The sequence below is a fragment of the Chrysemys picta genome, chromosome 1, assembly GCF_011386835.1.
Source record: "Chrysemys picta bellii isolate R12L10 chromosome 1, ASM1138683v2, whole genome shotgun sequence".
Lineage (NCBI taxonomy): Eukaryota > Metazoa > Chordata > Testudines > Emydidae > Chrysemys > Chrysemys picta.
The window spans coordinates 6,547,520-6,561,529 of NC_088791.1; the positions used below are offsets into that span (position 1 = coordinate 6,547,520).

The 14,010-nt window shown below is 42.5% G+C and overlaps 1 protein-coding gene across 5 annotated transcripts in view; it reads left to right on the plus strand.

Annotated features, from left to right (window-relative positions):
• The window catches only part of AHCYL2 (adenosylhomocysteinase like 2), a 171,156-nt gene that overhangs the window by 85,239 nt on the left and 71,907 nt on the right, over positions 1 to 14,010 (plus strand). For 2 of the 5 annotated variants that reach the window (XM_005281316.5, XM_005281318.5), the window contains exon 1: positions 11,101 to 11,567. The exons of the other annotated variants lie outside the window; for them this stretch is intronic. In XM_005281316.5, the coding sequence (XP_005281373.2) occupies positions 11,511 to 11,567 (57 nt within the window). In that variant the 5' untranslated portion in view covers positions 11,101 to 11,510. Of the gene's footprint in view, positions 1 to 11,100; positions 11,568 to 14,010 lie in introns of those variants that run through there. 5 annotated transcript variants of the gene reach the window in all.

Below are 14,010 nucleotides of genomic sequence, written 5' to 3' on the forward strand. Positions count from 1 at the left end.
TTGTCAACTTTCATGGCGTGCTGCAGGGCCCAGTTGTTTCATCAGGCCTTTAAGGAGAGTTAGGCATGGAGGGATATAGTCTGACCTACTGAGGTATACTGAGAATTGCTGCTTTGGAAGAGGAGTGAAGCTGACTGAAATGCATATGCTGATTTGGTAATTTTAAGTAACTCAAGGCACTCTAAGCTCTTGTGGGGCTCATTTATTGTTATAAATCAAAGACATGACAATAGAGGTTCCAGTCAGGGCCCCATTATGCTAGGTGCTGTACGTAAATGACATAAAAAGACAATTCCTGCCCTAAAAAGCTTAGTATCATTGTAGGCCCCATTCCTGTAAACTGCATATGCTTAACTTTAAGCCCGTGAATGGCCCCATTACAATCATACCTGAACACATGAGTATTTGCAGGTTTGGGCCCCCTATAACGCTGAGGACAAGAGTGAACAGGTAGATGAAACAAATAGGATGTGAGAGGAAGGAGCTGAACGAGGTAAGAATAAAATGAGCAAGCTTCTCCTGGTAAGCAGTAATTGCAGCTTTCCATTTGCCTACCTGTTATCAGCAGAATTTGTAGGCATCACAACAGCGGTGGGTCTTGAAGGGAACGGCTTTGTCGATATGTTTTTTCTCCTCTCGGGTGTGTTTTGGGGAGAACGTTGCTATTTTTCTTATTTCGTGTTTTGGAGGTACAGTATCTGCCAGAAAAATAAAGCAGCATTCCACTCTGGGCTTCTGTGTTTACACTTCTGCCAGCTGCAGTATGGCTCAGGGTCACTCACCACTTGTAACCGCCTTAGGGTGGTAGTGTTTTATGTTCCATTCTGTGCATCCGAAGAAGTGGGCTGTAGCCCACGAAAGCTTTTACTCTAATCAATGTGTTAGTCTCTAAGGTGCCACAAGTGCTCCTGTTCTTTTAGTGTTTTATGTGACACTGAAAAGATTTCCCAAAATTCTTTTTGACCCCTACACAAATAAAGGCAACAGCTGTCACTTTTATCCTGATGTTGACTTGGCAACAGGGCAGATATACAGTGTGGTGTTACAATGGGAGTGTTTGTAATTCTCTTGCCTCTTAGGAAAATGTCATATCTAACAAAACTTAAAAAATCAAAACATTCAGTGTCTGGGGCTGTCAATCACATCCTTTCACCAGCTTGAATTTCTCTCTCCCCCCAGGATAGAAAATGATTTCTCAATCTACATTGCATATTACCTGCACCAACAGAAGGGGGTGCTTCCATTGACGAAGGTAATCCGTCTCCCTGAGAGGCAGTAGCTAAGCCCTGGTCTACACTACAAAGTTAGGTTGACCAAGGCAGCTGACATCAACCTAACTATGGAAGTTCTACACTAAAATTTTGCTGCCGACATAACTCCATGTCCAGAGGAGGCATAGAGTCAATGTAGTTAGGGCAACGCAGTATCAGTGTAGACACTGTCTTGCTTACATCAACTGTTGCTGACTTTCAGAAGCCATCCCACAATGCCCCACACTGACAGTTCAATCATTGCAAATGCTCCTGATGAGGGCACACACCACCAACACCAGGAGTAAAGTGTAGACATGCACAAGCGATGTAATTACTGTGGCAATTGTATGCTGATGTAAATTAGGTCGACTTAATTTTGTAGTGTAGATATGCCCTAAGTCGGCAGAAGAATTCTTCTATCAGCCTAGTGCTGTCTACTTGGGGACTTATGTCACCTTAACTATGTTGCTCGGGGGTATGGATTTTTCACACCCCTGAGCAACATCGGTGGGGTTGACCTAATTTTCTAATGTAGACCAGCTCTGAAAATGTGTTAACTACCTCAAGTTAAATGGCAATCAGTAAACCTCAGGTAAAAAACTCAAGTGTAGAAAGTCCTAAATGTAACTAGTGTATAAATTCTGGTTTACGCACAGTTTTTATACTGGTATAATTATTTTGGTTAGGGCTGTAGGGTTTTTTGTGAAATACTTACGTTGGTTCAACCTGTTATGCGGATGTGGATATATTGTTATAAAAGTGTCTATACCGGAGTAGTTATATTAGCATAGCTTATTCCCCTTCCTATATGGGACTAAACTACACAGATATAAACACCTTTATACTGATATAACTCCATCCAGTTATGCTGCTTTAACTATACCAGTTAGAGAGGTACAGGTTTTGTGTCTTTCGGTCTCTGAAATCATTTTGTCAGAGTGTGTTGAATGGGTGAAAGGTGAGTTTGAATGCCTTTGAGGTGATTAGAAGTTACAGACTATGCTGTATGTCCCTGGGATGGTGACATACACTTAGATCCCCTAGATTTTCATTGGGCTTTTGGACTCATTGTCCATGAAGTATTTAAGGTGAATATATAGACAAACCCCATAATATGAATTCCTGTTGTACTTCCTAGGATTTTAGTAATTTATCAGAATGCATTCATTGTGGGGCTAGCTGGACTGGGGCTTAAGAGACATGGATTCTAATTCCTGGCTTTTCCATTACCTTGCTGGGTGACTTTGGGGAAGCCACTTCCCCCTTTGTGCCTCAGTTTCCCATCTGTAAAATGGGAATGATATTTATCTCCTATGAAAGTGCGACGAGGTCTATAGATGAAAAGCACTGCAGGAGAGCTAGGTGGAGGCGTTATTTATTTATTTATTATTCAGTTATCATAGAATTAATTTTCTGAATGTAACTGTTCATTAGCTCGGCAGCTCCTCTAATTGAGGAAGTCTTTGGCATTGGTAGAAGGAATTTCCTTATGCTGAACCCCACTGTGTTTAGTGGTGGGCCTTCTGAGTCCGAAGGTCTCTACAGACAGAGAAAATCCATTCTGTATTCTCCTGCATACACATTCTCTCAAGCAATTGCTGCACTTCTTTTAAGTACTTTAGTTATTGACATGTCTCACATAGACTCTCAAACTCACCATTAGCAGGATCACGTCAAGTGGGACTTCCTGTGAAAAGGGTTGCGATTCAGGCTTCCCACCTAAAGAAAGTTGCTCTCTGAGCTAGGCCCTCACCCATAATGTTCCAGAGAGCTTGGCTCTGGCATGGCATACATGGAGATCATTAGTTTACAATCACTGAAAGTATTTACTTAAAACTAAATGTGTAACAGGGTTCCAGTCCATTTAACAGCAAATACCTTGCTCAGACAGGTGGGAGAGCAATGTGTGCGTTTGAGCATTTAAAGTACTCTTTCCTGGGATCTCCTCTGTAGAATAGAAATACACCTCTACCTCGATATAACGCTGTCCTCGGGAGCCAAAAAATCTTACCGCGTTATAGGTGAAACCGCGTTATATCGAACTTGCTTTGATCCACCGGAGTGCGCAGCTCCCCCCCCCCCCCCCCAGGAGCACTGCTTTACCGCGTTATATCCAAATTCGTGTTATATCGGGTCGCGCTATATCAGGGTAGAGGTTTAATGCAGACTTGTTCTAAAGTTGGCACAATGGGTACTAAGTTTCCCACTCCTGCTTCATTTTGTACATTGGCACCAGACTAACGGCCTTCTTTTGCGGGAGCCCTTATTCATTTTTCTCCTTTCTCTCATTAAAGTAGTGCTGTTCATAACGATAAATGTCTCCAAGTGGAGCCGTACGCTGTAAGACGGTGGTTCTCAACCAGGGGTCCAGGGCCTCCTGGGGGGCCGTGCGCAGGTTTCAGGGGGGCCGCAAAGCAGGGCCAGCATTAGACTTGCTGGGGCCAAGGGTAGAAAGCTGAAGCCCCACTGCATGGGGCTGAAGCCCGGGGCCCTGAGCCCCGCCCCCCGGGGCTGAAGCTGAAGCCTGAGCAAGTAGCTTTGCAGGGACCCCTGTGGCATAGGGCCCCATGCAACTGCCCGGCTTGCTATCCCCTAACGCCGGCCCTGGCTTTTATATACAGAAAAATATTTGTTGTGGCACAGGTGGGATGTGGAGTTTTTATAGCAAGTTGGGGGGGCCTCAGAAAGAAAAAGGCTGAGAACCTCTTCTGTAAGACATTTGATATGAATGCTTGGAAATAAAGCTATGTAAACCTGAAAGCTCCAGTCTAAACGTATTATTATTATTATTTATCTTTTCAGAGTTCCCACAGAAAGGTGTGGATTGGAAGTTTTTTTGCAACCATCAAGTTGAATGTATTAAATAAGGAATAAATGCTGTTTGTTCTGCAGACTCTCAGCACCCCCTAGTGTCCGTGTAGCGTTTTCACTGCCTGTCTTCTCACATTAAACTTCCTTCTTGTTTAATTGCCAAACATCTCTTACTGAGGCTTGCCTTGTTTGGTTGTTCTGCTGCAGAGACTCTGTGTCTGTCATTAAGTTTTATTCAAGTTTTCAACAGAGATTGGAGCCGTTATTCTGTAGAGCCAAGTATTTCTATGAGCTCCAGCAGAGACCTCTTAATATTTCTAATTTTTTGGGCAGTCTCTTCCTTTATGGTTTCAGGGAAAGCGTTTAGCGGGCTTTAAAGCTCTATTTACACAAGGGTTTGGAACCACTTTCCTCTCCTCTCTCAAATTTGTCACTACTAGGGGGGATTTAATAGCTGCTTTCAACTACCTGAAAGGGGGGTTCCAAAGAGGATGGATCTAGACTGTTCTCAGTGGTGGCAGACGACAGAACAAGGAGCAATGGTCTCAAGTTGCAGTGGGAGAGGTTTAGGTTGGATATTAGGAAAAACTTTTTCACTAGGAGGGTGGTGAAGCACTGGAATGGGTCACCTAGGGAGGTGGTGGAATCTCCTTCCTTCGAGGTTTTTAAGGTCAGGCTTGACAAAGCCCTGGCTGGGATGATTTAGTTGGGGATTGGTCCTGCTTTGAGCAGGGGGGTTGACTAGATCAGTGGTCTCCAAAGTGGATCCTTGGTAGGAGGAGCGTTTTTTGTTGTTGTTGCTTCGGCAGTTTGGGTGGCTTTTTTTTTTTTTTTTGGCAAAAATGGTAGAGCCGGTGCAGCAGGGGGTGCGTGCTCAAAATTTTTTTACTGATAGGGATGCGCGATTTAAAAAGACCACTGGACTAGATGACCTCCTGAGGTCCCTTCTAACCCTGATATTCTATGATTCTATGAAAGCCTGTCGTTGGGTATCCATCCCAGTGACCATTTCACCTCTCTCTTTAAATTTTGTTTACCAAATGTTTTTAAATCCTTCAGCTGTTCTGCTAGTCCAGAGCTCACTTCACTGAGGACGCTGTTTATTGACAGCATCTTTCTGATGATCAGAGTGACAAAGAAAGTGATGTTTCTTGTGCACTTTAGGGCTCTGCATAGGGGTGAATTTCACCCCCTCTGCTCATGAAAGATGCTAAATTAAGAGTCCTGGATACTGGAGCTCTCTGTCCACAGAATAGTTCTATAGCAGGGCAAGTTTCTTTTTAATGTCTTATCCTTGACCTGGGGCAAGAGGAACATGGCGCATTCTTACTCATTCTGTTATTTTGTGGGCTCCTGCAGTACATTAAACAGGTAAAACTTGAAGTCAGTAGGAGTTTTGCCAGCATACTGAACTGCTGGTTCAGGCTGTCTAAGGGCAGGTCTTCACTACGGGGGGGGGGTCAATTTAAGATACGCAAATTCAGCTACGCGAATAGCGTATCTGAATTCGACGTATCGGAGCTGACTTACCCCGCTGTGAGGACGGCGACAAAATTGACCTCCGCAGCTCCCCGTCAACGGCGCTTATTCCTACCTCCGCTGGTGGAGTAAGCGCATCAATTCGGGGATCGATTGTCGCGTCCCGACGAGACGCGATAATTCGATCCTCGAAAGATCGATTTCTACCCGCCGATTCAGGCGGGTAGTGTAGACCTAGCCTAAGATGGTACCTATTTTGTGGTGGTCATTTATGATATGTTGCAGTAAGAACTGGACTAAGACCAGTTCATTTCTTATCTTATAGACTTCAAGGTGTGAATTTTTTTAGGATATCTAGGGGACCAGGATACATTATCTGTCTTTTCCTTTCACGGGATGCCTTTCCTCGGCTAATATCTGAGTATAGGAAGCAATGCAAGTTTAGTAGGTCTAGCATGCAAGAAGGTGGTGGTAGAACTATTTTTATTTAGCTTAAAATGTGTTCTGTGTGCTTTACAGACAGATGTGAAGATGAAGTTCCTGGCACAAAGATCTTAGCCTAACAAGGCTTGGAAGTAATCCATTTTATTTCATCTGATATTGGAAGTATTTTCCAAGTATGGTGATTTTCTGTGAGTTATATTTTCTGTGAGTACAAGAATATATAAAAACAAACACCATATACTAATGATTCAAAATATAATGATTGCAGAAGTCAAAATTCGCAGCAGATTCAGAATTCTTTTAATTAATATTTCATTAGTTTGTTGAGCACAGTGGAATAATACGGACTTCCTTACTAGAGTTACTAATACATTGTCAGCCTGCAAGTGACTTTTAAAAATTAATTTCTTTTAAAACTTTTCAACTGCTGCTTTTTTTTTTTTTTTACTGTTTGAGAGGAGCAATCAATTATCGGTTTCCAATTAAATCTTTTGAAGGCTAATGAGAGTGCATTCGTTTGAGAAATAGCTGCAAGTGTTAGCAGGGCTAGAAGCATTGGGCACTAGTGGTTTGTTAATGCTAGTTAATAAATAGTAGTAAGACTGAATTTGTAGAGTGCCTTTCATCTGAGAATTTCAAAGTGCTTTAAAAAGGTGCATAAGTCTATGCCTATTTTACAGTTTGAGAAACTGAGGGACAGAAGGGCTAGCCATCTGTCCAAGGGCACACAGCAAATGTTATAGATACTGCAACTGACTGTGTAGGTACATTTTCAGATAAATGTAGTTTTCAAGATGACTGTGTTCCTTTAAGTAGATGCTATCTCTTTGGCAGACTTTCTCATCTCTCAACCTGCTGGTGACTCTGTCAGGACAAGGAGCTTTAAAATCTAAATTGGGTCAGCTGTAATGCCTTGCACTGGAAGAAGTTCTTTTTGTATAATTGGTGTTTATGATAAAAGGGTGTATGAGAAAAATCAATGGATGTCACAGTTCTTGGTTATAAACTATTCAAAAGACAGTTTAACTGGTGAAGTAAGAGGGTAGCGGTTATTTTTTATAAAAAATAATAAATATGACCTCATGAATTCTTTTGAAAGTCTCTGGGTAAAGACCACAATGCAGTGGAACCTTGCAGAGAATCACTTCCCAATCAAAGCACTAATGCTGAGGATGCGCGCTCTGGTTCGGGTTTCGAATAGTGATGGTGGGGCCAGGAAGTAGCAGTGACTATTGGCTGGAGCTGGAGAGTAGGGGAAAAGAAGCCTGGTCTCTTGACTCTCATTCTCTTAGTGACGGGCTGTGTGTTCTTGGGCAAGTCACAGGAAAATGGAGGTATAGAGCACCAGTCTGTAAAATGGGAATATATTTTACCTACCTCGGTGTAAAGTGGTTTGAATTCTCCAGTGAGGGATGCAATACCAATACAAAGTAGTATTATATATTATTCTGGTTAATGCATAATACTGAGAGGTCAGGGAGACAGCACCATCTACTAGAAGACTAATAACTAGAAGTAGGGTGACCAGATGTTCCGATTTTATAGGGACAGTCCCGATATTTGAGGCTTTTTTTTATCTAGAAGCCTATTACCCCCCAACCCCTGTCCCGATTTTTCACACTTGCTGTCTGGTCACCCTAACTAGAAGACTTCAACTAACCAAGTATAAGCTTGTTAAATATCCTATTGGGATATTTTTTGAAGAATGAATTTTTCAGTAGCATAAAGTATTCTTTCTTTGACCGGTTCACTCTGGAGCGTGAGCGATGACAGGCTTCTCCTGGCTTAGTGCTGAGAAGCACACAGGAGCTGATTCAGGAATTACAGATCATTGCCCATTAAGTAAAAGAAACTGTCACAGCAACTGTCATATGTTTGATGTCCATTGCAACAAGGAGCAGTATATCTCTACTACACTTAAAGAAGTTGAAGAAGGTCCGTTAACTAAAATCCACAGTATCATCATAGAAGCTTGCATGTTTTTCTAAATGATAGAGTTAAGGTCAGAAGGGACCACCAGATCATCTGGTCTGACCTCCCTGTATATCACAGGCCCCAACCCCTCCCCCCCCCCCCCCCACACACCTGCCCCGCCTCTTCTTGCCCCTGAACCATCCTTGCACCGCCCCCATTCCACCCTGTTCCCCCAAGTCTCTGCCCCTGCCCCGCCTCTTCTCCACCTCCTCCCCTGAGCATGCTGCAGCCCCGCTCCTCCCCCTCCCTCCTGGAAAGTCCTAAGTGCTGCCAAACAGCTGTTAGGCGGCGGGAAGCACTGAGAGGGAAGGGGAGGAGTGGGGACATGGCATGCTCGGGGGGGTGGGGAGAGAAGGAGGTAAGGAGGGGGGAGTTTGGCTGCTGGTGGGTGCGGAGCACCCACTAATTTTTCCCCGTGGGTGCTCCAGCCCTGGAGTACCCACGGAGTCGGCGCCTATGCCTGCAGTGATAGGGAAATGATTAAGTAGATCTTCTAGGAATTTGGGGAAGTTCTGTGGCCCGTGTTACACAGGAGGTCAGACTAGTTGATCACAGTGCTTCTGGCCTTGAAATCTGTGACTCTTAAAATCCCGTAGTAAGGGGCTAGAATCAACACACACTGTGACTTACCGCAGCAAGCTCTGCTAGTGGGTGCCTAGAGGAACGATGGCGGCTAACATTGAGATTTGGACTGTGGATCTCTTGTTTGCTGGGGCTGAGGATGTACATAATGCCTTGAAACGTGAGATGGCCGAATGGAGATCACTTTTTTTTTCAACTCAAAAGGGCAAAAGTTTTCAATATAATAATCTAGTCCCGGGGTAGGCAACTTATGGCACGTGTGCCAGAGGCGGCACGCAAGCTGATTTTCAGTGGCACTCGCACTGCCCAGGTCCTGGCCACCGGTCCGGGGGGCTCTGCTTTTTAATTTAATTTTAAATGAAGCTTCTTAAACATTTTAAAAACCTTATTTACTCTACATACAACAATAGTTTAGTTCTATATTCTAGACTTATAGAAAGAGTTAAAAGTACTTCTAAAAATGTTAAAATGTATGACTGGCACGCGAAACCTTAAATGAGAGTGAATAAATGAAGCCTTGGCACACCACTTCTGAAAGGTTGCCGACCCTTGATCTAGTTTATGGGCCAGATTCCCCACTGACATATTAGTGTTACATCCACTTCCATGGAGTTGTACGTGCTTACCCCAGCATTGAATTGGTCCCTATTTCATTACAACTCTTTGTCCAAAATATACTAGATGCTGTGCTTGGGTTTCAGTTTTATCCCCTAGCCTCAGATGACCCTGTCTCAGCTAGTACCTGGCAACTCCAAGCCTTTGGCATTCAAAATTGTTGATACACTAGAAGGATAGGAGAGGAAAACTACTGTAGATTACAGGGCACTCTCCTATGCATTTAGATGAATTTTGCAATCCAAAACTCATCATTTGCGTGACTTTCTGGAAGGAACAGTGGTTTCAGAAGCCAGATACCCTCTGATGAGGGCAGGATGGAAGAGAGAGGAATGAATAAGCATGATGTGCTGTATTCATACTCTTGCATGGTACTTCTAAGGGGCATGCAGGGGAAGCTGGCAATATCTCCGAGAAAGAGAGAAGCTAGAGTGCTGTGGAGTTGTCTTAAAGTATTATTTCCAAACAAAAAAATTGTGTTATAGAAGAGCTAAGTTTGAAAGTATTTCAGTGGAGTCGAGGTGGCACCCCTTCTCTATTACTTTATTTACAAAAATTCGACACCTATCCAATAAAAAAATAATCCACATTAAACTCTATATGAACAGTAAAGAGATCCAGCCAGGTTTCCATTGCCATATAATCATTCACTAACCCCCCCCCACCCCATTTACAGCTCTCATCCAACCTTAACATTGCCCCGTTGTTTTGCCCTGCTAGGGAAGTATGCTGTTGGAATACTAATATGTGTTCAAACACTGAATGACATTTATCAGCAATGCCAAAACACATTTGTAAGTTTATAGGCTGAGCCATTCTGGAGATGATGTGCCAAAAAAAACGTAGGAAATTGTTCAAAAATTCAGTGAGGAGAAAAAGTCAACCATCATAACTTTAAACCTCTTTTGGGGGGGTGTTCCCAGAAATAAATCTCTCTGAATGAGAAATGGCGTGGACGTTTTCAGGGGAATCTATTTCTTTTGGGTGGAATTTGGAGCTTATAATTGGAAAACTAGCGTCCGTAAGAAGATTAGCTAGTTAGTCCAGACTGCCATTGCTATATGAAATTTCTCTTTTATAAAAAGCCAATAACAAGTAAAATCTGAATGTGCTGTTGTTTGACCCCTGATTCCAACAGATTTGTTTTGTGTGTAGTCAGACATGGCTCTCCAGACTGTAACGATGAAAGTTTTGACTCCTGCTAGTGCTGCAGAACCAATGCAGCTGCAGAATAATGAGCGGGATTCTTTTCTGGCTTGTGCATTGCAGATCGATTCATCACTAAATTCTGATGGCCGAATCTTAAATGTCGGTAGCGAGTGAACCGGAAAGACCCAACTTCGTTTAGAAACCCCCCTGCAGAATGTGCAGCATTAGCAGTTCACAAAGCCATAATTTTACTGGTAAACTGAGCAAGTTTAATGTGGAGTCAACAAACATTGGACCCCATAACTCTTTTGACGATGAGAACACTTTATAATCATTCATTTCAGCTTGATGTTTATACCTGTTTTTCAACTAGTTCCAAAAGGAAGGGGGCGCATGTTGCCCAGCAGAGGGAGCTGTGAACAAGTGAATACACTCCACTGCTTTTCCCTGAGTTTGATAAATGCATATATTCTTTAAAAGCAATATTTACTGAGTTCTACCCAAAATTGTGGCACTTCGAGGTTAATTTTAAATACACAGTTTTGCTAGTTTGCCAGGAGTACATTTTTAGCAGCTAGAGGCACTCGTATGCTATTTTGTTCAGAGTTACATGAACTTTTAATGCTATCAAGTATCCAGCTACATTCAAGGAGACACATGTTTATAATACAGTGCAAAAAGTAGCTGTAAAAATAGAAGTGCGTTCTTGACCTTGATCCTTATTGATCACGGTATCAGCATTTTCGGTGACGTATTCTTAGGGGCGTAGGCAGGCCATTGATAGATATCACACACACAAAAGCAAGGTTGCCAGGCATGCACGCTGCACTCAACTGGAGCTAAAAGTCTGTAGAGAGAGGGGTTCATTGCTTGTGCATCATGCAGTGCCCAGCTGAAAATATGAAGTAGCCACAAGAGAAACTGTTTGAGAGCGTCATCTGGCCCAGGGTTTCAAACAGAAACGAGGCATTGAATCTGGCCGTGGAGCTGCCTATCTTCTGGCTGAGCACTTGACTAAGGAGGCTGATTTGAATAGAAGGCCTGTGCTGGAAGGGGGTGCAGCCACTGAAGCCTATTGTGAGCTCCTGAAAAGCTAGGAGCTTGGCTCTTGAGTTTGAGTGTGCGCGTACACTGTCCGTATCTTTTTTGCACATCCAAATAGCAATTCCTTTTGCTACAGAACAAACTTGAAAAGTCTCAGCTATGGAGAAATGGGACAGCAGTGCAGGTACCTCTGCTTTCTACATGCCAGAGTGGATGGTGAGTTGACGAATAGTTTATTATTTTAGTTAATAAACAGCAAATCGGTCTCTACTGGATTTCTAAAGGGAGTTTCTCTTTGTCAGGTGGATTTATGCCAGTCACAATTTTACTGCATTGTACTCAAGTATAATAAAATTTACCAGGAATGGGAATCATTAAAGTCAGAGGCAGGCAAGATCCAATAGTCCCATCTCCCTGCCAATGCAGGATTATTCTTCATTGTACATATATTGTCCAGTCTAACTGTACCAGGTCAAGTGGCACTAGAAATAGTCTCTATCTATGGAATGGGGATACTATTTTCCTATTTCACAGGAGTATTGTGTAAGGACTTAATGTTTATAAAGCAATCTGAGATACATGGAGGAAAACCCACATGAAGTGCGGAATAATCTTCTGGGGTGCATTGCATTGTCTACTCTGAGAACAAGATATGCATAGCAAACACTCTTTATTCTTTCTTTGGCAGTCTTAATGTTTATTACGAAGTAGGACTCCGTCTTTGAAATGGCATCTGTGTTGCTTATGTCTGTGTTACCTTCCCTAATGTTAATTTTAAAACAGGCAACTGATCCTCAGAGCAACATGTGCTGCTCAACCTCACCTCAACCAGTAAGAGGGCAGGAGAGGAAAACAGTGAGAACTGAAATAACGTTTTCTCTGTTTTGCTCCTTTGACACTAGGAGTTCTTGAAATGGTTGACAGTGTAGTGATTCTGTTTTGAAAACTAGCCAGCACTTGAACAGTTAAAGCTTGCGTCTGGGGGACAGCTTCAACCAGAGAAAGTGTCTGTGCACCTACCATGGTTTAAAAATGCGTATGCCAGCCTAGCACAAAAGAGCGCCATGTTAAGAGCTATTACTCCTTCCCAGATTGCTACTCACGTTTTACAGCCTACCTTCTTTCTGTGTGAAAAGTTGACTCTTATCAGCTCTTCTTAGGCTGTGTCTACACTACGCTCCTTTTAGCGACAGGGCTGTGCCGTTACAGCCGTGCCGCTAAAAGCCACACAGTGTAGCCGCTGTTTGTCGGTGGGAGAGAGCTCTCCTGCCGACAAAAATCTTCCACCCCCAATGAGCGGCGGTAGCTTTGTCCGCAGGCGCTGTTCATGCCGGCACTTTTCATCAACAACACTTTTGTTTTTTTAACACCTCTGAATGACAAAAGTTTTGTTGTTCAGTTACCAGTGTAGAGAAAGCCTAAGGAAGGCCTTTGGTTTGTTTTAGGGCATTATAGCAAGAGATTTGGATTTCTATAGGTACTTAAAAATGTGTTGGAGCAACAAGCTTTGCAAATAGCCAGTGATAAAAAACCGTATTTGAACCGGTCTGATGTAAATACTCAAAAACTATAAAAATAGCTTTTCAGATAATCTGTTCTGATTTGGTTTGAACTTTGTTAGTCCTCTGGAATAATTCAGCATTAATTAGTCTCTCTACAGTCACTAAAGTTTTGCTAGTCACTAAAAGTTTTACAGTAATTATTAACCTGTCATTTTCTTTCCGTGGCCTGCTGGTGTTCTACAGAGTGAAATTCTCTACTGTACTTTACCCCAACTTATCTTGTATTTTATGTAACACCATCAAGAAATTGTTATTACATTTGAAGGTCAGCATTGATAAAACTTTGCATAACATTTGACACTTTAGAAGTGTCTATTTTATACTGATTCAAATATCTTCAAATAGGGATTTCTGTTTATGAACTAGGTTTTAGTTTGGTCATTCATAATTTCTAGATCATTAGGGCAAAGGTAAACATACTGGGATCTGACCCGTGCTAGCAAAAAATAAGTTTAAATGTGGTGGTTGTTAGCAGGGCTCTAACAGTTTCTCTTTGCGATCTGGACATGTATTTTTTCAGAAAAAAATATGTTTACAAGGTCCCATCTACAAAGAGCTGGTAGTTGTGTTTAACAGCCATGTTTAATCAGTTTGAACTCTGCTAAACCCAGATATAACATGGTTTGCCAAGCCAATGTGGATAGGTCCAGCCATGCTATAAGTAAAGATTGTCCTGAACTGCAAAATTCACACGTTGGTTTGGGTCTTTATTTCAAACCTACTATCCCTCTCAGAGTTGTGGGGTGTTAAGATTCAGGGAGTTCGGGGATTACAAAAAATCGCTGTTCTAACCCAGGTTCCCACATTGGATAAAGCACTGATTTTTAACTAAACCTACATTTAGTCCCTTCTGCATGGGTCAGCCAAGCTGTATTTTAAACTGGTTTGTACAACAACCAAGCTTAGGGTCCAACATACATTATAATTTTCACTGCATTGGAGGAATCAGTTGCAACACCGCAATCTCCTGACATGATTTAAAACAGTCTTGTAGTGTAGGTGTTCCTGAATTGTGCTACCCATCTGAAGTTTTACAGGGCTGAAGATCAAAACAGGAATAGGGTTAAAACGTGATTGAGGAGAATGAACCCAGTGTT